This window comes from Coturnix japonica, chromosome 2, assembly GCF_054131305.1.
Source record: "Coturnix japonica strain WE chromosome 2, WE-NBRP24, whole genome shotgun sequence".
Classification (NCBI taxonomy): Eukaryota; Metazoa; Chordata; class Aves; order Galliformes; family Phasianidae; genus Coturnix; species Coturnix japonica.
The window spans coordinates 44,820,899-44,847,336 of record NC_140664.1 but is presented as its reverse complement, the minus strand read 5'-3'; the positions used below and the strand labels follow the sequence as shown (position 1 = coordinate 44,847,336).

Sequence of the window (26,438 nt, the reverse complement as noted above, 5' to 3'; positions counted from 1 at the left end):
ATTTAGTAGATACAGGACATTAAAGTTATAATCTGTGGGGAATATTGGTTCATTACAATGTTTACCCATTGTTCAGCATTTTCAGTAGACCAAAAAAAGAAAAGTCCGAGGAGTCTGAAAGGTATTTTCTAAGTATAAAAGAAGTAGAAACCTAAATTATTTTCATTGCATTCATAATGCATTGCACTGCACAACCGGTTTGTCTCAGTTATCTTTCTTTCTTTTTCTAGACCACAGACAAAGAGCAGGAGTTTGCAGCTGCAAGTGCAAAACAGCTTGAATATCAGCAGTTAGAGGACGACAAGCTCTCTCAAAAATCATCATCAAGCAAACTTTCCAAGTCTCCTCTAAAGATTGTCAAGAAACCTAAAAATATGCAGTGCAAAGTGACACTCCTGGATGGATCCGAATATGCATGTGAAGTAGAGGTAAATCGCTTTTCTCTGGGTTTTTTTTCGTTCTATCTGGAGGAAAATATTTGAAATTAGACTTGTAATATAATATTATAAAAAACAATAATAATAATCTTAAAACTGAATTCCCAGTTTAAGTAAAAATGTGGACAAGTATTTCACCAGTGCTGGGTAAATAGGTGTTTCCATTATTTTTACTGGAGTTAGAAGATGTTGCAGATATTTTATCTTCAGTGGGGAATAGCAAACAGTCCTTGGAGCAGTCAGGGACTATGGGTTAATATTATTTTAGTGTACGCTACAAAATGCAGAAAATGAATAATGGGCCGTAAAGCCCATAAAGAAAAAGAAGGATTTTGGTCTTGTAGGACATCTCTTTTCCCTTGCATATTGCTGAGTTAAGAGTTGTGTGTAGTCACTATCTGAACAGTAGTTTTGACCATTGTGAGGTAGGTGGGGGCAAAAGAGATGCCACAGGGACACAAGGAAAATGTCAATTAGAGTGTGGAATATTGTGCTTCTCCACTGTCTGAGAGTCATAACTACATGTAAACATCACGGTGGAAAGTTTCCATTGGATTTCTATGAAAAAACTTGCCTTCCTTTGGGGATTCTGCCAGGAGTCTCCTTTTGAGAAGAGAGCAGTCTTTGCTACAGTCACTTAGGAACTAGTCAGTCTGTGGTTTCTGGCAGACCCATGCTGTGAGGATGTCTTTCTTTGAGCACCAGATGACTATGAAGAAGGAAAGGCATCAGCAGATGTAGCACGTTTGGGTGGATTTACTTCTCAGTTCGGCTGTTCCAGCCATGTCACCACATTTGGGCAGTGAACCTGTCTGTCTTGAGCCTCCTCTTGTTTAGGAGGTCACACACAAGGCTGAGCTCCAGCCAAGAGCGGCATCCTCCTGGCAGAGGAATGATGTGTGTTAGAGGGCCCAGCACTGCCAGCTCTCCCTTACGTAACTGCAGAGTTAGCTCTAAGAAAGGGTCGTGATCTTATTGTTCTTACAGCATCTTAACAGACATACTTTCAACCGTCTGCTAGTTGCACTGGCCAAATCCTGGACTGTTTCCATCAAACTAGCAATACCTTCCTGGTCACATACTTTGTGACTATTTAATTGCAGTTTCTCTGACCTCTACTCCTTGTTTTGTCTGTTAAAAATAAAGTGCAATCCATTAAAGCAAAAGAATGATTCTACTGGCTTTCATGGAAAGAGTGAGGCTTGTTTCGGCTTTTACCATTTGGGTAGAAAGTCTGAGTCACTTCTGGAATACAGTTAAGCAAATTTTGCAAAACAGGAGTTGTATGGAAATCTTGTCTACAAGGCTGAGTTTTATGAGAGTATAAGATGGAGCAGAAGGGGAGATTTATTATATTAGACTCTCAGTTCTACAAAAATAAATGCTATGAATAACACTTCATTTTGGGAAGTTTCAGTTCGCTAAACTTGGACTCCACTGGAGGTAGTGTCAAAATGCTATCATATAGAAGTCATTGTGTTTCATTGCTTGTCAGATTTGTCTGCTTTGTAAGTTATGAATAACTCTTGAATAATGTCCTCCATGTATACTGTATGAATTTTTTTCTATGTAGATTGCTAAAATATGTTGCAGTTCTGTTCATTTTCTTCAGTAAGATGTCTGCTTCTAAGATAGTAGATGTCCTCGGCAGAATGCAATACTGATGAGAACAGAGCTCCCAAAAGGATGAGTCTTCAAATGACAAAGCTCTAATACTGTGATGATGAGCAGACCATGGGGAGTGTCAAAACAGAATTTAGCAGTGAAAAGTCAAAAAATTTTCAGTAAACAAATGCAGGTGCAGTGATCTGTTTACACACCTTAAACAAGTGACCCAAACTTTGTGTCCTTCTTAGATGATATTGACAGCTTCTTGTGTTTATTGAGGATGCAACTGTGGATACCTCTACAGCACAGCCCTCTCTTTGGCCCATGGGTAGATCTCCTAGGAAAAGCTACTTTACATGTCCGTAAAGTTCCGCTACAGTGAAAGGAGTCCTTGCCCAGCTAAGAGATAGGATGTGGTGTTCGCTTGCTTTATGCACTGGGAAGAATAAGTACATATAGAGGGGTTTAGTAGACTGGAGAGGCTGAGCATCTGTTTCTGAAGACATTTCAGAAAATCATGTGGGAAACTGAAGGTGAAGTTTTCATCTTGGGTAATAATACAGTTCTGTTGCTTTTTCAACAAAAATCTGGTGCTGCAGTATGAGAAACAGTGTCACATTTCAGAGAAATGGTATCATATTTTTGAAGTACTCCACAAGTGAGCTTGTTATATCCTCTTATACTGGAAAAAGTATATGTTGGTATATCTGAAGATCTAACAAATTATGGAAATCATTAAATTCCCTGAAGTGAATTCCTTAAAAAAGGGGGAAAGCAGGAACATGCCAATCAAACATTTATTGTTTCTGTTCCTTGTGTTTTACACGCATGAGTGCATCTTTCAGCATGGACAGTGCTGCGGATTTGGTAGACGGGAGTTAGAAAGTTCATCCCATGTTGTCAGCTTCCATTCCGCAGCTCTGCATGTCCTGCTTCTGCCTACCCAAGTCTAACAAAGCAGTGTAATTTGTAAGTGCTGAAAATTTAGAAATACCCTTTTTGAGCTAGAACACCAGCTCTGTTGGTGAATTTTGTTTTGGAAATGAGCCAGATATTTATCTCTCTCGAAGTGTATTCCCTAGTCAGGGAGTTGGAGATCATTATAGAATCCATCAGTTACTCTATAGAGTGGTTGCTAGTGACAAATGCTTTTATATACATTAAATATTCATGTCACTTAAAGGAGCTGATTGCTCTCAAGTAGAACACAACCTACAGCTTATCAATTATGTGTTCATCCAGTTAATGACCTGGCAGCTGAAATGGCACATACTCAGAGATTTAGATGCTTCTGAGATGGGTTTGGTTAATTCATTATTCCTTTGAAGTCCCTTGTTTCGCAGCTCCCTCTTTCCTATTCCGTATTCAGTGCTGAGAGTCTTCAACAGCTTCCACTGTTTCTTTCAGTTTCTCTTGTGCCCAGAACACTGCATATGTGACACCAGGGTTTTTTTTTTTGTTGTTGTTGTATGAGATATATCTGCAAAGCATGGGGTAGTGGAGGTAACTTCAAAGAGGAGGTTAACAGCAGTTCATCTAATGTGTTATCCTTTCAGTGAAAGGATCTGAAGGAAATGCCAGATAAAAGACCTCTCCTGTGGCCCTATAATATTACTGTCAGTGTGTTGTATCTATCCTGACCCAGAAAGTCTTTCATGCAGTAAGACATTACAAGCCAAAACCAGGTTAAATAGCTAACCCAACCTGTTAATTTATCCTTTTCCAAAAACACAAAACAGAAGCATTACCATCTGTATTGCCACAATACTTCTCAGCTGGGAGCCTATGGATGGGATCAGCCAGCTTATTTTAGAGCGGTGGTTTCTTTCCAAGGTGGAATGGATAGCTAATGGCATTTTATGTGTCTGGGAATGGCTTTTGGAGCAGAAGTGTTTGTTGTATGCTGAACTTCTTACTAATAGTGTCCAAGTAGAGCAGCAGTCTAATGTGTTTCCCTCTTGTCCTAAAGCAGCTGTAGATTTCTAATGGGTACTCAGAGACACTGGCATAGTCTGCTTGGATGGTGTTGGCAGTTTTCCACTGAGATGTTCTCTCCTGGAAGCTGTTCTCCTTGCACTGTTCATGCTGTACTCCCACCTGGCACCAGGACCAGAAATGTTTTGTCAAAAGCGGTCAGGTCCATAGCTGGGGCAAAAGCTGCTCTGGCAAAGAGAATGCCAAGGACTTCTTTGTTAAGCAAGCACAGCCTATGTACTGCATTTATGTTTAGTTCTTCACACCAAAAATGTAAGATCATAGAATCATTAAGGTTGGAAAAGACCTATGAGATCGTCTAGTCCAGCTGTCCACCAACCACCAATATTGCCCACTAAACCATGTCCCTGAATGCTGCCCTTTCCTTAAACATCTCCAGGGTAGAAGATTCAAGACTGCAAACTGAATTCAGATAACAAAGGCATTAGTTGAGGTTTTTCTGAAGGTGGGTGGAAATAAGCAGAAATAACTTGTCTGAATTTTTCCCACTTCATGTAGGGATTTTCAAGTGCTCTACTACATTTACATTATTTCTAGGATTTCTTTTTCTCATCTTCCTTGTCTGCCTCATCTTATTTTTCTGTTGTCTAGACTGCTGCATTTTAATTAAAAGACTGAACTGGGACAAGCTGTTACCCTCTCCCTTAGATGTTGCCTAACTTGAAGTGTCTTTTTAAAACAGGTTGAAATTTGCCTTTGTGATTTCTACTCTAAACATATAGATGTTATTGATCACTGTGTGAGATCAGAAAGCAATAACAGTCTTAACCAAATGAAAGGCAAAATGATTAGATTTCATTTTCAAGGGCACAACTGTCTGAACTCATTGGTAATTTATACTCTTCCTTCGTTCTTCATCCACTTGGATTTTATAATCAAACAGGAAAATAGTAAATGAAAAAAATGTTTCCTAGCAACCTTGCTGTAACATTGCTGCAGCACGTGCCAAAGTGGTTGAGTTGCTGTATAATTTGCATGAACTGGAGAACGCTGAAATCTGATATCTCAAGGAGCATTACTATACTCCCTGTTCTTAGTCAATTGGGGTTATCTGAGATTGCACGGGATTGTTACAAACGCACTGTTGTGGGGTTTTTCTGTCCAATTTTTGCAGTCCACTGCCCATTTCTGCCCATAATAGTAGCTGTTTCTACACATGTTCTTAGCAGTAGGTTTCCCCTCATCTTCAGGGTACCATACTTGAATGGGAAAGGTGAGGTGTTTTATTTCCATACATTAGAAACCAGGGTTTATAACCTGAACAGAGGCAAGCTAGAATGAACAGGTCACTCTCTGCCTTGCACAAGTGTATGCTGAAATTCCTTGTTGGAGGCAAAATGTGCATGAACTGAATGGCTTCTCATTTAGCACAGTGTTGTGTTTCACATGAATTTTGCCTGCAAAAAAGTGGGTGTATGTGGATGCTTCCTTAAAAAAATAAATTACTTAGGATGGTTGTTGCACAAGTTGGAAGAACAGGGAATAAGTTCTGTTAGCATTGTCAGAAATTGAAAAGTTAGGAAAAAAATCCAGTTCTTGTAGATTCCTTACTTCAGTGCTGCACGTGTTCTGGTAATCCACTTCTCACTTGTAATACTACCTCTCAAGAATAACTCCTTCTGTATCTTTGTGCTGTGGTGGCGAAAGGAGTGGTCCCGCTGTTCTTTGCCCCAGGAGGTATCTCAGCATGGACATATGCTCTGCTTTTCCATGGACAGTTTAATAACATTGCTTTCTTACCCATTTTAAGGTAGACATGAAGGTCAGGAAGGAAATTGCTGTAATAAGATGCACTCTGCTTGCTGAAGGATACCGTTTCAGTTACCCCCTGCATGTTTTAATTGTTTAATGAATTCCACACAGTCTCTTGCAAAGGGCCTTACATGTGAAACTTATTACTGCATGCAAAAGGGAATTTTTTTAATAAGTCTTTTCCTTTTGACCTACTCGCTGCTTACATTTCAGTTAATTTAATATGAAGAGCTTTAGGTTAGGTTTGTGTTAGGTTTTTTTTAACCTTACCCAGGACGTGTTTCACTAAATGTGACTGGGCTGGGATGCGTCGTCGGCATTATACAGAATGTTTTCTGCCCTCAGACCTGCTAATTAGGACTGACTTAGATTAGCCAGGGGATTCAGCTAAGATCTATGTTACCTGACACGTGTCAGTAGGAGTCTGAGTATTGCCTGAATATGTTCCAACTGAGTGGAGTTAATACACAACTCCTCTGGCTTATGTTCTCAAAGTGCTGTGTACTGCATTTTAGAAGTTAAAATACTTGTCAATTCAGGAAACATAGTCTTCTGTTAAAGGATACCCATGTTGTCCAGCTTGTAATAATGAACTATGAGGCTGAGCCAGACATAAAAAATGTTTATGCTTGCTTTTTTTTTTTTTTTTTTTTTAATTTTTTTTCACTGAAGCTCAAGAAATCTTTTTTTAATTATTTTTATTTTTTAAGACATTTCATGGTAAAATCAGCATTTTTGAAGTGCCACAAGTTGGAGGATGCTTCTGTGCTCGTGTGGCTCTTACGGGACTGGAACTTTTTCTCTTTGCCCAGAGAAGCTCAGCTCCTGTCCCCCAACTGGGAACATCTGGGTTGCATGATACTGAGAGACAGGGTCTGTAAAAACCTGATAGGAAAGCACACCTGGATGATTACACAGCTGGATCTCTTGTATTCCTTCCTTCTGGTTAGTATGCAGGTGTGCTGCAGAGACTGAAGGAGAATCAAGTATTAAATGCAAGTCACTCCTTCGGCTGTTGCACCAAGTAAACAGCAAGTTTGACTTTAAATTTTACCTTTCCACTGAGCAGAGGACATGGTTACAGTGAAAACAAACACCAAAACTTCTAAGAAAAAAATACGTAGTACATTTGCTCTCCACATCCGTTTCCTGCATCTAGTCCTCTTTTCTCTTGACTTTCATTAAGAGATTCTGAAAATGATTTGAGGAGTTAAATGATGCGTGTAGGAGACAAATGTCTTCATTTTGATCATTTGGAAGCGCTAGCCATTTTTTGTAATGGCATAAACTATCAAGAGAGATTGACCTACATTGACATATAATTGCCCTGAAATTGCATTTTTTAGAGAATAAATGTTTAACTGAAAATCTATGAGTGATATGTTGCCTCCAGATCCCTCCCCTTGATTAACCAGTTGGAAAGAAGCCAGTCAGGGGCTTGCTTTCCATCTGTCGGACTTATATTTGTATAGTCATTTGGATTTGGTTGTTTACACTCAAACCCAGATACTGCAGGCCAATTGCTGGATAACTTGGGTTGATCTTTTACCCCAGAGTAGAGATCTCTGTGCTCCAGGGCCTGTCATCCTCAGCATCATTCCTGTTCTTTATTCTCCTCAGCAGGCAGGGAGAGGAGTTTCTGTCCTCCTCACTGTGCTTGCTGATAGCCTTACTGGGGTGTGGCTGCATCAAGGCCTCTATGTTAACTGGTCTTCTCCAGATGCATTGCCCTTGGGTGATGCTCACCCTCTCAACCCTGCAGCTTTTTACAGGGATGCAGCCAGCACCCAGACACTGCAAGTGTTTTTTAAGCACTACTGGGATGAGTCAGAAATATCACAAGTGGAAGGGTCCTCTTACCCCTTTTCCCTTCTCCAAAATGACTGACAGATGGTAATATCTCCTGCCATTTCTGCACTCTGTGTCCATTCCTCATTTACCCCATCAATTCCCATTCTCCCAGTGAAGTGGTCGTTTTTTTGCCCCTGCCCCCATCTCACTTCTGCCAAGCTTCCCCACTCTCTGTGGTGTTTACTGCCCCTTTTCTGTTTTCCTTAGGTACCTCATACTGCTGCAGCTTCCAGCCATTCTAAGTAAATCTCCAACTCTGTTACTAGTTGATCCAATTTTATACCTACTGTACCCATGTTAATGCTTCATTGCTATTTCCAGAACAAAACTAAATCAGTGCTCACTTTATCATCTCCTAAATATTAGTGCCTTGTAAAATCCTAGCACCTCGTACATGTGATTTTTTCCAGGTGAGCCCCACACAGTGTTCTCTGGGCTTTTATGATTTGTTATCCCTGTCTGCTGACAGAAGAAAATACCAGAGATGGGACTGGGTAGCCTGCAAATCAAAGCTGTGATAGATAGGAATGTTTGTCTCTTGTATCTCTTGGTCAGTTCTGTTCTGGCAGAAATGGGTTTGATCCAAAGTGGATAAAGCTTGAGTGTAGCCTGCAACCACTGAGAATAGGGTAAGCTGGAACTAGATTGTCTTTGAGGTCCCTTCCAACCCAAGCACTTTTAAGATTCTAAGTTATCTCTCTTGACAACTGAAGCACTGATGATGTGATGCTCTCTAAGGCACTCCAGATTTAAAGGCCTGATCCTCATGCCACCTCTTCTATCCCAAGAGTGTCTTTCTGTGCTATGGTTTCTATGTGATTTTTTTTTTTCCCCTCTAGCCTGGTAATGTAGGTCAGGGAGAGCTCTGTGGCTTTAAAATTCATATGGCGAGATTACTCTGTAAATCGGACTATGTCGACAGTAGAGCTTTTTTCAGTTGAAAATAAACCAAATGTTTATAGTTGATTTTTGCTGATAGTTGCCAAAAACTGCATACAGTGGGGGTAGTGGAGGGTTCCCCTTGATATACACTTGTACATGTTTCACAGTCATGCAGGAATGACACGTGTTTGCTGACCCCCCCCCCCTTAGACCAGGTAGAACAAGGGAAATATTTATATTGATGCCTCCCAGACCTTCTTGCAGGAGGAGGTAGTGCAGTCAGGAGGTAAATGGATCAACTGGATGTCTGGTTAAACACCAGACCCAGAATATCTCTGTCCTCCAGTACAACAGCAGAGGTGGTATTTTCACTTTTGAAAAGCCTCCAAAGCTATGAAATATGGTTTATTATTATGTTAATATTAAGTTAATATTAAGTTTGCTGATGACACCAAGCTGAGTGGTGCAGTCGATACGGTGGAGGGAACAGATGCCATTCAGAGGGACCTTGACAGGCTGGAAAGCTGGGCTCGGGTGAACCTAATGAGGTTCAACACGGCAAAGTGCAAGGTTTTGCACTTGGGCCGGAAGAACCCCAGGCACCTGTACAGGCTGGGAGGAGTTGTCCTTGAGAGCAGCTCGGCTGAAAAAGACCTAGGGGTCCTGATAGATGAGAAACTTAACATGAGCCAGCAGTGCGCTCTGGCAGCCCGGAAAGCAAATGGGATCCTGGGCTCCATCAGGAGAGGGGTGGTCAGCAGGGATAGGGAGGTGATCATCCCTCTCTACTCTGCTCTTGTGAGGCCCCATCTGGAGTACTGTGTCCAGGTGTGGAGCCCTCAGTACAAAAAAGGTATGGAGATTTTGGAAAGGGTCCAGAGGAGGGCCACAAAGATGATCAGGGGGCTGGAGCACCTCCCCTATGAGGACAGGCTGAGGGAGTTGGGTTTGTTCAGCCTGGAGAAGAGAAGGTTGCGAGGTGACCTCATTGCAGCCTTTCAATACCTGAAGGGAACTTATTCCCAGGAGGGGAGTAAACTCTTTGAAAGGGCTGATAATAGCAGGACTAGGGGAAATGGTTTTAAGTTGAAGGAGGGAAGATTTAGGTTGGATGTTAGGGGAAAGTTCTTTACTAGAAGAGTGGTTAGGTCCTGGAACAGGCTGCCCAGTGAGGTTGTGGATGCCCCGTCCTTGGAGGTGTTCAAGACCAGGTTGGACGGGGCCCTGGGCAACCTGATCTAGTAAAGGTGTATGTTTGGTGGCCCTGCTAGGCAGGGGGGTTGGAACTACATGATCCTTGAGGTCCCTTCCAACCCGGGTAATTCTGTGATTCTGTGATTCTGTGATTATGTGAAAAAATATAGCAAACATCTGAGACTAATTCAATTCTTGTCGCACATATTGCTGCTTGAGAAATAATATCCACTGTTTTTTTCCTGAAGGGTAGTGCTGGTAAGCTGTTACTAGATCTCAGTTTTTGCCATGTGAATTTTGTTGATGCATTTTGAGTGCCTAAACATTTGACAGTCATCGCATTTGACACATATTTCTGTGGCTGTTTTGCACGTACAACTGCGGCTTTGACATACAAGCCGTGCTCTGAAGCCTTTGTTATTTCTCAGGTGTTGCCTTTTGCTGCTTTGCATTGCCACTTACGCAGTGCGGGCTTTATTTATAAACATGCATTGTGTGTGGCGTACCTGTCAGTGCGCTTAGAGCTCATGTGATAGCAGTATTAAGAGTGATCGCTGCTGATGCAGAAGGCAAAGACCCTAATTTGGTTCGATTCCAGCGTCAGGACTAGGTCACTAATCTTCTTACTGGGATTTAGAAATCGCCTGCTTTTTTTTGTTTGTTTGTTTTGTTTTGTTTTTGTTTTTTGTTTTTGGATTAGTGCTGGCTTTTTAGGATTGCAAGCTCAAATTGCGTTAAAGACGATTGCCCTGATAAAAACTATGCCATGTTATACAATGTTACCAATGCTAGATGCTAGTATGTAATTATATCATAGACATATTTACCTAAACACTTAAATATTTAGATGGTAGGTGTTAAAAGTGATTGGTTTTAGGAACAGTAATGCATTTCAAGGTACTCTACACAACAAATAAGAAGCTGGTAAATTATAGTATCACTATGAAGGGGAGGAAAAATCATTTTTCCCTATATATTGAAATATGTTCTAGGTGACTGTAAGTTTCTCTTATGTGGCATTTATTCTCAAGCAGAGATGGAATAGTATTTCAGGTTTTATTTCAAACTTCCTGAATATGTTAGTCGCCTGCAGGGATGTACTGGCAGGTTCACACATAAAAATGTTAATAAAGAACTTTTTGGAGAGCTTGAATTATCATGCAGCCTTTCAGGCAGAGCTCTTTGTATGAAATGAATTCATATTGGGGGAAGAAAAAAAAAAAAAAAAGCCTTTTTATCACATCTTATACTAAACTAAAGCTTTCTGAAATTGTCAAGTTCTAATTCTCTACACATTTGACTAAATTGTTTTGTAGGCTTTTTTTTCCCCCTGTGTATTGTGTTTAGGTGTGTGACCTGGGATGTTTCCAAATGCAGCCTACCTGTAAAATTTAGTTAGTAGCTATAGTTAAGTACATGAGAGATTAAACAGCATTTCCTTTTGGCAGTCAAAAAAGTGCACATTTTTTGCTAATAACTTACTATTTTCTTCACCATCCCAAAAGGCTACTGGGAAATTCCTGTTAAGTATCTCCTTGCTATGCAGCACAAACTGCTTACAAACTGAGCGGAGAGTGTTACATTGCTAAGTACATCCAAGAGACATGCGGCCGCATACATGTTCAATTATAATATTCTGTGTATACCAAAGCATATTTTTCTCTAAGAAATATAAAAATAGTTGAAGTAAGAAGACTAAACACATTCATTTCTTTCTTTCAGTTTATTTCAATTTGTCTGTATTAATCTGCCCATATAGGAGATGCAGTAGGATGTATGTCATTTGCTCTGTCCATTTGCTTGCTTTTTCAGTTTATTGTACAGCTTTCTAGAAGTAACTTCTGTGAAGATTCTGCTCTGTAGCAGAAGTGACTTTCTTTACTGTATATTATGTTATGCATAGAACATGTTTCTTAACATTTTTTACTTTCAGAGGAAACAAAATGTTGATTTTCTGGAATTTTCAGCAAACACAGCAAGGGACTTAGAGGGCTAATCTCCAGTGGTTGAGTTATGCTTTGTTTTTCAATGACCTCATCTTGCTACTTATATACATGTTGTGTGTGGGATACACTTCATTAAACCAGGAGAAAACTTGCTGATTTTCTGCCAGTTAAAGCTACAGGAGAGATTCTCCATCCTTCTTGAATGCTACCCATTTATGTTCCTGCTGAGGGCTACAGTTGAGAAATCATAGATCCCCAGAGAAATTCTGAGATTTTTTCCTTCTCTGTCACCTTTCTCCTTCATCGCCTTTTCCCAGTGGAGAGGGACTAGGGGACATGAAGCAATACAAGAACAAATCCTCTGAATGAAAAATGACAAACGTGTGGAAGGGCAAGGAAGTCAAACTTCTTTGCAATGGCTTTGCACATTTATCTTCCTTGAGAAAAATTAACCCTTTGCTAATTTTTTGTTCCATTTTCTAATGAAAAGTACTGATTAGTACAAACAAAATGTTTTGTCTGTTGGAAATGTTATGGCCTAAAATGCAATGATTAGGCCTTTGTATCTTGGCCAGTTCAAACTCTTCCTCCCTGGAATATGGGAAATGTCACAATGAGTAGATTTTTAATCCACATGAAGATAGAAGTCAGTTCTTTACCAGAATTATTGCGATTGACTCTCCATAGCTGGTGACTCTTGAGGTCATGGTCAACTGCTCCTCCACATTTGGAATGACACCAAACATTTACATTCTCATAAGGTTGTGTATGTTTGCAAGTGCAGATATTACATGCATTAAATTATGCAAATATTGGCATATACCCATAAAATTCTGACATATTTATGAAGTTCAGATCCCTTCTACAGAGATAGGGTTCTCATTACAAAAATGAACTAGGAAACTTGCAAGCACACGCCTCCTATCCTCACAAATGAAGACTGCACAGGTTGTGCTTTTTCCAGGATTATCTCAGTTTTTATGGACGATATATAACTGGTGAATAAAGACTGTGCACACTGTCAGAAGGCTGGAATTCAGTGACTCTGAGGCTTACTGTACATATCTCATCTGGGGGAGTTTGTGGGAAGAGTGCTTGCTGTGGCAAGTACAAAGTATTCCTGACAAACAGCTAATCATTTACACTTTTTTTGGTGTGTGTTGCAAGAGTAATTGCAGAAGCTGCAAAATGGGGAGTATGAAAGTTCTCCTGTTGTGTGGTAGTTAGGTGATGCTATATGCATCTTAAATTTTTGGGGTGTTTTCTTGTGTTTGCACCATCATCATGGTCTGTGCAGTGTAGAAACTGAGCTGTCAATAGAAAGGCAATTTAAATTGGAACAGTAACAGGAAATAAAATCAGCAGTCTGAACATAGAATCTTTTCATCGTGCATTGTAGGTTAGAAAAATTAGCTAATACTTCACTATCAAAAGGAATGAGGGAAAGGGAAGAGGTGAGTACAGTCACATGTCAAAACGCATTACTCCATGCAAGACTAGAGACAGCCCACACATTTATACAGTGTATTGTTGAGATCCATTGGAAAGTGTAAATGGTAATTAGGAATGTGAACCAGATAACCTCAACATCATTTAAAGTCCAATTATTTCTACCGGGATTTCACGGTACTGATCTGTTTGTTCTTCTTCCAGCGACAGTGCCCACTGGAGTTATTACAGTAATTGTACGGAATTTAAGGCCAGGCTAGTGCTAGTGTTGCTTGTTCACTGGCAGCGTGACAGCTTGTCTGAGGAAAGTGGTCATGTTTGTGCAGAAAGAAATGTGCACTTTCCATTTGAAACTCAAGTCCACAGCTGTGAAAGCGGTTTGTCTCTCTGCTCTTTGGCTGAACGGCAAAGAGGCAAAGTTCCTGCTCAGTGGGGTGCATGACCTTGTAGCTACTATGCAGTGCAGATGCTGGGTATGGGGTGGCACAAACAAATCCCATTATAGCTCACTGGCTGGGGGACTCGACTCTGTCCCTGGATTTCCTTTAGCTATAAACTCATTCTCAATGTGATTGTTTGTAATTGCTTTCAAACAGCACATGCATACCTTTATGCTGCAGACAGCTTCCTCCTTCAGCCTTTGCTCAGCATTTTGCATACACGTGAGACTGCAGCATTGTCTGCAGAAAATAGAGTTGCTCTGAAAATATGACACTTTGGGGGCTGCACTAGCTTTAATTTCTAGGAAGCAGAGGGGGTTGTTTTCTACTCTTCAGCTGTTCATATTATTTCCCTGTCAGTGAGAGGAGGGTAATCTGCTAGTGAATAAAAATAGAGCATGAGAGTAGACTAACACTCTGTGCTTTCATCAGGTGTACAACAATTAACCCCTTAGCAGCTGTGGAGGTGCAGGGGAGTGCTGTCATCCCAGATGTGTGGGATGGAGGGAGCAGAGGAGGCCAACTGGGCTAGCACCTGGTCTGAGCAGAGTAATGATCAGCACTGTGCCAGGTCCACTTGTCATTGTCAGGACAATTGCTGCATTGTTAAAGCAGGATGCCAGAATGCCAAATGGGCAAATTCTATATGGTGGGGGTTCAGGGGCTGCACAGCATAACCAAAACAGGAGCTACAGAAGCTTAAAAATGTTCTTGAGAGGTGGTGCCTCTTAGAGGCGGCAGCTCTGTGTCCTAGAATCAAAGAATTACCAAGTCTGGAAAAGACCTCCAAGATCATCTAGTCTAAACAACTGTCTTCCACCAATATTTCCCCACTAAACCATGTTTCCTTGTACCACATTTCTAAACATTTCTTGAACACCTCCGAGGACTGTGACTCAACCACCTCCTTGGGCAGCCCATTCCAGCACCTGACCACTCTTTTGGAATCCTAATCAGTTGCCTCTGTTGTGATTAGCTTTCAGCTGGGAAGTACCATCCAGCACATAACATTTGAAATCTTCCCCTTAGAATCATAGAATCATTACGGTTGGAAAGACCACTAAGGTCATCAAGGCCAGCTGTCAACCCATCATCACCATACCACTGAAAGATGTCCCTCAGTGCCACAGCTGCATGATTCTTGAACACCTCCAAGGATGGTGACACCACCACCTCACTGGACAGCCTACACCAGTCCTTCAGCACCCTTTCTGTGAATAGATTTTAAACATCCAGCCTGAACTTCTGGTGCAATGTGAGGCCATTACCTCTTGTCCTCTCACTGTTACCTGGGAGAAGAGGCCCCCACCTCACCACAACCTAATTTCAGGGATTTGTAGAGAGCAATGAGATCTCTCCTGAGGCTTTTCTTCTTATGTCACAGTGAGTCGCAAAGAGGGTTTGTATGTTCTCACTAGAGTCTGCATGACAAGAATATTTGTGTTGCATCCTTGTATTATGGTGTTAGCTGCTCATTTCCAATGCAGTTTTCCTAGCTGCTTATTACATTATAGTAACATGTGGTTTTCTTAGCCTAATTGCTACAATTGAGGCATTGCCTACAGGTCCTGATGAAAATAAGATAAACAAAAGTGAACAGCGTGCCTTGGCAGCAAAGATGGCCAGTGCAATACTGGGCCACATCAAGCAGGGAGCTAACAGCAGGTGAAAGGAAATGATCCTTCCTCTCTGCTCAGTACTGGTAAGACCTCACCTGGAGGGTGGGTTCTAGTTCTGGAGTGTACTGGAGAGAGTCCAAGGAAGGGCCACAGAGGAGATGAAGTTCCTGGAGCATCTCTCATGTGAGGAGAGGCTGGGAGTGCTGGGATTGTTCAGCCTGGAGAAGTGAAGGCTCAGGGAGAATCCTGTAAATGTCTATAAATACCTGAATGGATAAGTAAAAAAGACAGTGTTCTCAGCAGTACCAAGTGAAAAGAGACAATGAGCAAGAACTGAAATACAGGAAATAGCTTCTACTATGAAGGTGGTCAGACAGTGATATAGGTTGCCTAGACTTTGGAGTCTCCGTCCTTGAACATAGTCAGACCCTCTCTGGACATGATACTGAGCAACTGGTCCTGCTTAAGCAGAGGGGTTGGACTGGATTGTCTCTATATACCCCTTCACACCTCAGTCTTCCTGTATCCACTGATTATATTAATATACAATACATATTTTTTGTCTGAAGTGACAATGTATGAATAACAGTAACATTTTTTTTTTTCGTTTTAATAATGTTCATTCATCTTAAATATGTTACAGCTTATGGGTTTAATCATAATAAAGGAAAAGTTTCTCATTATTTTTCTGCATTAAATACCAGACATCCAAATGTTCACCAGAGAGAATAATCAACTTTCTAATAATCTTGTTATCCTCGTCGAGCTAAAATGAAAAACTGAGTTTTTTTAGCTCCCCATTCAAAATGATGCACAATGTGTTACCTTGGTCTGATCATCTCATATGGAACAGGGGTAGGATGGAGGGGTGTTGGCTTGAAGAAGTTCCCTTAACTTGTGGATGAGTGCAGTGGACGAACACCCTTGTTCCATATGCCAAATCGTTGCAGTTTTTGCTGAAATACTTAATTTGAATAGAATCATAGAATCTCCCAAGTTCAGAGGGACCTGTTAGGATCATTGAATCCAACTGCTGGCTCCACACAGGCCCACTCAGTTATCAGGCCATATGTCTTGAGTGCATTGTCCATATACTCCTTGAACCCTGGCAGCTTGGGGCCATGACCACACTCCTGAGGAACTTCTTCCAGAGCCTGAGCATCCTCTGATGAAGAACCTTTTCCTGATAATCCAACCTGAAAATGGCACTAATCTTTTTTTTTTTTTTTTTTCCCTCCTTTCCATTGCTTCAGAAAAAGGCTATCATCTCAAAGATTCAGAAAGGGAGAACATCCCCTGAATGGATGAGTGCATTGTGTGGGGATGAGGACATGGGGGACAGGGGCTTAAAGTGGTAGTAGCCAGCCAGTGAGAACAGGAGTAGAGGAAAGGAGTTTCTTAGATAGGGTCAGTGGTGCTCGGTAGCCCAGAGAACTGCAGAGCCAGGTGGGTGGTAATGGAGAGTGGAGCAGCAGCAGCAGCACGAATAGCTGCTGTGTAGAAAATTGAGGATAAGCTGTTTCTGGGGAAGCCAGTAGGTACTTGGAGAGTCTTTTGTGAACTTCTGCCTCCTGAGGAGGAAGAGGCTTGGGTCCAAAAGCAGAGGAGAAACTGGCGAGGAAAGATGCTGTTTCTCCTCTGCCTTGGGTGTGGGAATTGCTGGTGGGTGAAGACCTGCCAAGTTTACTGTTGTTGGCTCTTCTCACTGGAAGCTTGACTAGAAGGCTGTTTTTTCTAATTTTGGTTTTGGATGATTGCTGTGGGCTTTATACAGTTGCAGGAGAGAGCCTGTGAAAAGTTTAATTTTTGCACTCTGACTCATTTATGCTGTTCAATGTATGTTTTGCATTCTTTTTATGATTTTGCTTTCCCAAAGCATGAACAAAGTGTCTGATTTTTCTCATCTCTACATTTCCTTTCATCCCATTCATGTGTGAAATGTAACAGAATATTTCTGGGGGACACTCTTTCCATACTGACCTCTCACAAGAACTATTCGTTTGTGTGGCCAATATTATATAGCATGGATTTTGATTGCTTTTTTACTGTGATTTACTTATTTATCCACTAAAAACATTACAAAAGCACAAGGAACATTCTTTTGGCCTGCTGAGAATTGCTTGACGTTTTTTATATTAAGCTGCGATTCACAGTAACCAGGAGACTTTCTTTGCCTTGGTCTTGTCATGCCAAAATAGTGGAATGCAAAGGTTTAGGGTGGGTAACTTGACATTTCTCTACTCCTCCTCCCATTCTCTCCCTGCTGAAGCAATGATGCCCACACCTTATCTGCTATGCTAATTTGAGTACTTGGTAAAATAAAAGTAATTAACAGGAGTGTGGGAGGTCTGCTCATTTCCTTTAATTATGTATTCCCAGCTAAACTTCTTAATTTCCTCTGGATTTACACAGATGCTGCCTCTCACTGTGTTTTTTTGCTTTACAAGGGCAGCAGTGGTGGCTCCATTTTCAGGCAGTGTGCATCCCTAAGTGATAGGAGCCCCATAAATCCTGCTCCATTGATGGCTCTGACCTGGGAAGAGGCACTTGGGCAGCAGCTCGTCTGTCTTAATGCTGATGGGCTTCTCTGTGAACAGTAAGGAAAGTAGCCTTTGTAATGTTAACTCTCAGCCATCACCCAGGGAAGAGAACATCCTGCCCAGGGAAGGCTGCCAGGTACACATGGTGTTTCTGAAGCCCTCTTGCAGCACCAACATTTTCCTGTATTCAGATGCAGTAGGATTTCTGTGAAAAGTGCCTCAGGGTAACTTGGGTATCATCCTAGGGAAGGAAGAGGACAGATTTTGTCACAGGAAAATAAATTAATAAATAAATGAGCCAGGCAAGTTATTTCAGGCTTCTCATATTTAGTCCCACTTGCCCACAATGTGTAGAAATCCTGAGCATTTTTATGATAACACAGCCGCATACAACTGTTTTGTGCAGCTCCCTGTTAAAACATTGTACCTTGCAGTCACTAGCTCCTATTTCTCAAAGCTGACATCTGTGTAGCTGCACAGATCAGCCATGTAAAACAGCTCTCTTGTTGACCTTGTGAGACTCCTAAATTAGGACATCGAAGTGTCATGAATCATATGTAGGTGGTGCAGTGATGCAAGCAGTGGTATGTACAGTAAGCTGCTTATTTATCTCCATTTGGTGTAATGACTTAGTCTGTCACCAAGTAGAAATGCTTGGCAAAGTATGGCATTGTTTATTTGCAGCAGAGATGTGACCATTTGGCTTGAGGGCTCTGGCTTTGTTCCTCTGTGCACACCAGTAGTGGAACTGTCTCCATGAAGCAGCAATACAAAACCATCAAGCTTTGTTAGTTACTTCCAAGTCTGGGGTGTAAAGAATTAACGTTTGTTTGAAATTATGAAGGTGCATTTTTACTTCCTGATCCAGGGCTGGATGCATGTGACTGGGCGTAAGTAAGTCTACAGCTGCTTGATCAAATGATGCTAGAAGACTCAGTAAATTCAGTTAGAGCAATACTCTTATGGCATGCTTCTGTGGCTAGTTTTTCTGTCATCTGAAGAATGCATGTTAGACTGTAGCAGCCACTCCTACAGTCTCCCTATCAATAAAAGTGTAGAGTATGTTTCCCTGAACCCTATCTAATGTACCACTGGAGCCTTAACAGAAATACTGATTTTAACAAAAATTAGGTTATGCTCTGCAACTTACTCCAGCATTGTTCCTAATGTTTTTACTGACTGTTAGCAAACCTCTTCTTATTTATTAAATTTTCTGTTGGCTTGTTATCACTTCTAAAATAGTTGGAGGCCAGTTTTGTTGGCATAGCCCCGTCAGTTTGGATTGTGAAATATTCACACGCCCCAGCCAACCCTGCTGGACAGGCAGCATGTTGTAGGTACAGCTGTATTGACAGAGCTGTATTTTCCTCTGCTCCATTTGTCTAGCTCAGAGAGCTGGTGCAGTACTGAAAATGCTTGTGCCCACTTAGGGGCTCTGGTGACACTGCCATCGTGGTGGGGTGATAAGGGGACATAGCTCCAAGTGGGTGACCTTTGAGGAATGACAGGCTGTAATGAATATATTTGGCGTCACTTGATCACAAATGACCACTACGTAATGCAGACAGAAGACAATGTCTGCAGCGCTCTGGATTTGCCCTCATTAATTTAATGAAGATAAATTTGGAAGAAGCATTCTGTCTTCTTTTGTTTCAGCTTTCTGCTGCCTTTTGAAGTAATTAATGTATTTCCATTCTGCTTCAAGTCATGTGTGTGTTACAGATAAAGAAACTGCCGGGCTGACATCAACTAAAATATTTATGTATGTGTGTGTGCATGCTTGAAATGAAGTGGGGAGATTTTTTCCTTTAGCTGAGGCACACGTAGGGAAGCAGACAATGTCTGATGGCCCAAATAATGTTGAATTCCTTGTTATAACTAATGCATATTAAAGTTGGCACAGGTACTTATGAATAGGACATTTCTGTCAGTGGTTGTGAGGTTGTTGGGGTTTCTTTCGGAAAATTCTCTCTCCATATCATATATTACACTGAGAATAGGGATGACCTGAATTTTTACTGTCCAATAAAAAAGGCTATGATGCCTCTGCTAAAAACTCTTGCTGTAGACAGTGAGTTATCTTCTCATATAACATTCTAGCGATAAAGAAGGTCAGTGGAACACTGGGAAAGTACTTTTTTACCCAGTTTCATTCCATGTGAGATTCTAGGCACTCTCACTGATTTCAGTAGATGGTGTGTTTGTATTTCCCTGTATATTAGGCAGAAAAGGATCTTGGAATTAATCCACAGTATTACCAAAGCAAGAAATGCCTACACATTTGGCTTTTCCTCCAAAGGATTGCCCAAATCACAGCTCTGATAATCCATTGCAGGGAATAGTTTGTACCATTGTTTGTTACCACTGTTGCAAACATAGTACACACTCTGGTTTACTGAGATAAATCCTCAAAATGAATCTGAGGTTGCTATTTGTGAAAGACAGAATAGATCTCTTAATTGATGCTTGTAGTATGGCATGTACTGACTCATTTTAAACTCTACAGCAAGACCTGAGTTCTTATGAAAACTGAATTTGCCCTGTTCCATTGATTCTTATGAAGCTCCAGATCAATATATCTGAAAAAATGGATCAGTTGAAGTAAATCATTTCTGGGTCAGTTTTGAAGATTAAGCAGCAAAGATGCTATTTTAATAGTGATGTTTATTTTTCAAACATGAATTTTCTTTTCTCTTTGTTTCGCACAGAAACGTTCCAGAGGCCAAGTGCTATTTGACAAAGTGTGTGAGCATCTGAACCTTTTGGAAAAAGACTACTTTGGGCTAACGTACAGAGACACAGAAAACCAAAAGGTATCCTTCAGAATGGTGATTTGCCTTTGACATATGGACATTAAAGCACCCCCATACAGTTGGAAACAGTACAGAAGCTGTTTTGTCTTCTTATCTAGTTGCATATGTGTATCTTAAGTTATTATGTTTATAAATCCTAGAGCATCCCCTGGGCTTCCTTGGCTTCTGTCTGTGTAAGCATGAAAGAATTCAATCATTTACCTCGTTCTCCTTCTAGTTTGATTTGTTACATTACTGCCATCAATGAAAGTCAGTTCTATGTTCCTGTATGCTGCTAAGCATATAATACTAAAATGTGGTTTATTTAATAAAATTAGCTTGTGGTACAGATAGGCAGGAGTTGCTTCACTTCCAAGAAATCTTGATTTCCAATCATGACCTACTTTAATATAGCATTGTTCTATTTGCCTAAATGCATAAGCAATTGACAGCAGTAATGAATCCCATTCTGCATTTCTATAGCTCATGTTTATCATTAAATGAGCTTGTGTTAACAGTATTAACAGAGTGCAGGATGATCTAAAGCTGGGGTAAAATATGAACTATTGTGGACAATATTGTGATGAAAGGGAGAGGAGCAAAAATATACTTTAAGTGGTGCATGGTGCATTTTTTTATTTTTTGACCTTTTACGATAAATATTTTTAAAGAATCCAGTAACAAAACTTCTAAGCATGATGTAACCAGGTGAAGTTATTTTGTGCTTTGTATGGTTTCAAAGGTCTTCCCTGATAAGGCTGGAGTTATTACTGCTTCTTTAGGTCTTTATGTCAGGTGAGATCAACAGCAGCAGCTTTGTTTTCTAGGCTTCCCTTTGTTTCAGCTATATAGGATGTGTAAGAAACGCGTGAGTTCTTTTTCTTCCCCTTTCTTACTGATTTCTAAATATGAGGATTCTGTTTCTGTTTCAGAAAGTCACTCAAGCAGACACTTAAGTGGTCCATGCTAGTCTAAGATAATACTTAACCATACGCTTAGTTTTCCACTGTAATAAAAGTTAAACAAATGTCTAAGTACATTTCCAGAGAGGAATGCTTTCCTATACTGGAAAGAAAAAACAAGCATTCATTTTAAACAGGTGGCTTAAAAGTGATAAACGTCTGTAGATCACCAGTTACTTCAGAGAGCTGAACAGCTGAAAATGGTGTGACCCCGTGTTTATAGATCAATAATGTGCACGTTTCTTGTATCGAAGTACTTAGCATCTCACCTCCATCCTCGGCCACACCTTCCAGCCAGAAAATATGTGCTCACATCACATGTCACATTTGAAAATAGAAATCTTGATGCATATTTAATTTATTGGTGCATGGTGTGCTTTTACGGAAAGCTTAGAAATAGCTGGAACTCCTCAGGCTCATGTTTTGCACTACTAACTGCATTTGGACAGCTGCAAAGTGGTTGTTTTTCTTGGGTGTAGGGGTTGTTGTGTTCTGCCTGTTTGATATTTCTGTCATATTTTTTCTATGATACATTTGTTTTTCTTTCTTTGGACAAAGTGGAACTTTCCTCGGGGAGGTGAACTTTTTGTTCTAGGCTGTGCAAGGCATATTAAATATTAATTTGATCCCATTAGACGATAAAACAGAGCTATGGGGTACTCAGCTCCCCGTATCACAGAGGCAGGGCAGAGAACTTTATGAGCTACCAGTTCTCGCCTTGGTGGCAGCAATAAGAGACCTCAAATTCCTGCTTGCCTCTGGAGGAATTTGGTTTCAGCCATCAGTGCTCCTTGGAGCCAGGGAATAGTAGTAAATCACAGCGATAATCCCTCAGCTCTTCAATAGGGTTTTGTGTGATCTCCTTGCAAAGCCACCAGCCTTGGTTTAACATGCATGAGAACAGCCCTGGCAGTAACTCTGCCCCTGGAGATGCCCTTATGTTTACAGGGAGTTACAAACGGGACAGTGTCCTATGGCACGCTCGCATGTCTTCTATGGAGATCAGTAGCAGTCCTAATTCTGTAAGTTACCATTACCCCTGCCCACTGTTGCTCCAGAGAGAAAAGGGTGGGCATGCAGGTTTTCTAGCTTTGTCTCATGGCACTGTTTTAAAAATGATGTTGATTGTGTTTTCTAACTCAAACTGAAGAAAGGAAACATTTTCTTTTCAGAATTGGTTGGACCCTGCCAAGGAAATCAAAAAGCAGATCCGAAGTAAGTTTGTTATTATTTGTGTTTTTCTTTCGGTGGTTTGGGACAACTTTTCCTTCTGGTGTACCCAGACCCCAAAATTTGAGAATATAAGCCTTTTTGTCTCCAAACTGTTTTTATCTGCCTTCCACTGCTAGCACTGGACAACCTTAGTTTTACAGCCAGTGTGGCCTCCGTGCGTATGGAAAGCCACCTCATAGAGACCTGTGGGCAGGAGTGCCTGTTTCCTTGTTACCCTCCATCATGCCAAGGGTCACGCTGGTGTCCCTGATGTGGTGTCCCATGGCTTGGTGGCCCTAGCTGGAAAATCCTGGTGGCAGGTGGGCTACAGAGCTGTAGTATCACATATTCCATTGTGATCACATCCCCTCCAAGAGCCATCCATAGGAGAAGTGTCCTGTCACTGTGAGGTTCAGAGGCCTACCCCACTGCACCTTCCTGTGGGGAGTAAGCTTCTCACCTCGACCCTCTGCTCACAAGGACAGTGGGGCAGGTGGGCCACAGACCCTTAATTCCAACCTACAGGCAGAATCATGGATTCATAGAATTTTTGAGTTGGAAAGGACCCTCTAAGGCCATCTGTTTCAGCTCTCCTGCATTAAGCAGGAAAACACCTACAGCTAGATCAGGTTACGCAAAGACTCATTCAGCCTGACAATGAGTGTCTTTAAGGATGAAACATCTACCACCTTTCTGGGCAACCTGTTCCAGTGCCTTACTACCCTTACTGTAAAAAACTTCTTCCTTATGTCTAGTCTGAATCTCCCCTCTTTTAGTCTGAAAGCATTTCCCCTTGGCCTTTCACAACTGATCCTGGAAGGAAAACTGTGTTAGGGCTGCCAGGCTTGAAACTTCGCCTGCCCTTTTTTTCACCCTTGCTTTTTCAAATTGATTAAATGCTTGTGTGTGTTACTTTTTTTTTTTTTTTTCATAGGAAAACCTGAGTACTTTTTGGCTTTGCCCATTTTGTAAATACCTGCACTTGGTGGTTCACATTTCGTGGATCAGTCCTGGCAAATGAGTCAGTCCCCTCTCTGGGATTCAAAGGGTTGAATCCTCTGCTGCTGTGAGCAACTGCACCTTTCACTCATGTTATTTTCATTATAAGTAAATAAAGAAGAGCCATGAAAATCTATGCTCCATTATATGGTTTTTTCAAGTCTGAGAGGAGGGTGCTGGAGACTTTGTTGAGTCAAGTTATGTTGATAGTGCAAGGAAAGCAGCTCAGCTTCAAACTGCTGATGTGAAACACATTAAATATGTGCCCAAGCTGTGAGTTGGACAGTGAAAGGTTGTGACAGCAAGAGATTAACCAGGGCAGAAAAATGTAGAGCTGGACATGGAATGGGGACAGTTGTATTTGCAGGAGATGACAGTGATAATTTACTCGCTTTGAGAATTCACCATAGAAGTTGGAAGCAGGAAAGACATGGAAAAGTGGGATTCTTATGCACAACACTTATCATAAATGGCACAAAAATACATGTATGCTGTATATCACTCAGATATTTGTGATTATACTGTAAACAGTGGCAGTTTCTTTCCAGTGACTGAGAGAAACAAGGTTGTCACTGTATCTATGGCTCTGGTTGTGCCCTGTTGGTTTTAACGTACTGCGTGTTGTTTAAGGCCCTCTGAGTAAGGGGAGAAGGCTTCTCAATCAGTTATCTTAACAAGTCATGTTTTGCATGGAGTGAGATTTCCTTGAGGTCTCTAAGTAAACACCTCCAAACTCTCAATCAGGAAGACATCACAGTATTTCCAGTGAGGGAAATTCATTCACTATGTCCAGCCTATAAGTTTTCTATACCAGATGCACTTTGAAAACCCATGTTCATTAACAGGTGCCTAGACTGAAGGTGCCTCTGGAATGAAGATCAAGAGTTCATCAGGAGTCGTGTTCTTCACAGCATGCACAACCATTTTCGTATTACACAGCCAATACAGGAGTTTCAGAGAGATAGATTTACTTATTTCTAGTTAATCTGTAATTAGATTATTTTCTTCAATAATTTCTGAAATATTGAATATATTTCAGAAAACTTAAGTATCATTACTTCATCTTTGGTTTCTTGGGTGCAGAAATATTGTAACTTATGGTGGAAGTACGTATAAGGTGTATGTTCCACAATGATGGCCTCAGTGAAAAGTCCCATTAAAGAGATACCACCATGGTGCTTCTTAGCACTTTTTGGTTTGGGGCTTAGTTGCTGCTTTTTGTTTGCTTTAGAGGCAAACATTAGTATAACCTCTCTCTTATTAAAAATCAGTGTTCACATTTACATTGCAGAATTCAACACTTTTTTTCTTTTCCCCAATCTTTGTATTCTTTATGAATAACATCTACAACTCATTCTCCAGAACACTTTTTGCTAAACAGTTGCAGTGATGCAAGCCAGTATCCCACAGGTCACCTAAACAGACAGAAATTACTAAGTAGGAATTCTCTCACTCTGTGCTCCAGCCACAGTCTCTGCATTTGTTCTTGCAGCATTTTATCACCCAACAGTGGCTGCCACTCTGCTGCTCATTTGAAACCTGCTTTGCCATGTTTCCAGGGCCTGTTTGTTTGAAATTATTGCTTCTAGAGCTTGTATAAGCTGTGTTTTCAGATGGTTAATTCCAGTAAATGTTTTTTTTCAGACTGAATTTTTGTAAGTATTAGCAGTGAATTGCTACTCCCTTTGGGTCCTCGCCTCAGTGAAAATCTGTCTAAATAAGAAAAGAGCTGTAAGATCTGATCTAATACTGTAATTGTGAAAGGGAAAATTACTATCTCTAGAATGATACACGAGAAAGAAGATAATATATCCTATTCTTATTAATTCCTTGACTGGATTATTTTTAAATTTGCTGGTAATCAAATAGTATGAACATCTCCATTTGCACTCCCACTGCGCTTTCAGTAAACCTGTGTTCTTTTCCAGGTGGTGCTTGGCAGTTTGCATTTAATGTGAAATTCTACCCTCCAGACCCTGCCCAGCTATCCGAAGATATTACCAGGTGTTTAAAACATTAAATACATTTCTAGAAGGGACTTCAAATCTGTTCTTGAGAGCGGTTATTCTCTAATTATCCAAGAAAGGGGATGTTTTGTATACCCACTGACTTGCTTTCTCTTGTGAGCTTATGGAAATATGTGATGCTTTGGCAGAAAAGACACTGTAAACAGTGTTTGGTCCCCTGAGCTCAGACGACATTTTTCATTTATTTATTTACAGTTTAACCCCCAAATCAAGCTTTATCAATGTCACTGTCCTTGTGAATTTACTTTGATTTCCACAGAGATGCCCAATGTTTTGTTTTGCCAATGGTAACAAGATTTTATTGTTAGCAAAATCATAACCATGAAAGAAAAGAGGAGAAGAAGAATGACTGTGAATTTTGTGTACTGTTTGGCTAGATGGGTGGTTGGTGTGCATGGTATCATGAATGTGGCAATAATGAGCTCTGATGATGGGAATGATTGCTTTTATCCCTTGTGTAATTAGGTTCAAGGTACAGGAGACTATATCTTTGATAAAGATCTTTGGAACATTCCCTTATTCCTCCCATTTGGTGCAAATCCCAGTATCAGCTCCATGCTGGGGTAAGCCATGATGGCTGAGACACCAAAAGTCATACCTAACCGCCAAGCAAGGACCAGTTGGCATCAAGCTGGCAGCAAAGCTCTTGAAGTGGTCAGGATTTCTTTCTCACCCTTCAACCTCCCAAATGAACTCCATATCTTAACCACAAACCCAACACTCTTCACTTTTT

General features: G+C 40.9%; 1 protein-coding gene across 50 annotated transcripts in view; it reads left to right on the top strand.

Annotated features, from left to right (window-relative positions):
• EPB41L3 (erythrocyte membrane protein band 4.1 like 3) overlaps window positions 1-26,438 on the top strand; it is a 147,878-nt gene that overhangs the window by 86,045 nt on the left and 35,395 nt on the right. For all 50 annotated transcript variants that reach the window (XM_085539699.1, XM_085539694.1, XM_085539693.1 and 47 more), the window contains exons 3-6: window positions 231-428; window positions 20,422-20,526; window positions 22,640-22,682; window positions 25,607-25,682. In XM_085539699.1, coding sequence (XP_085395825.1) covers window positions 375-428; window positions 20,422-20,526; window positions 22,640-22,682; window positions 25,607-25,682 — 278 coding nt within the window. In that variant the 5' untranslated portion in view covers window positions 231-374. The remainder of the gene's footprint in view (window positions 1-230; window positions 429-20,421; window positions 20,527-22,639; window positions 22,683-25,606; window positions 25,683-26,438) is intronic.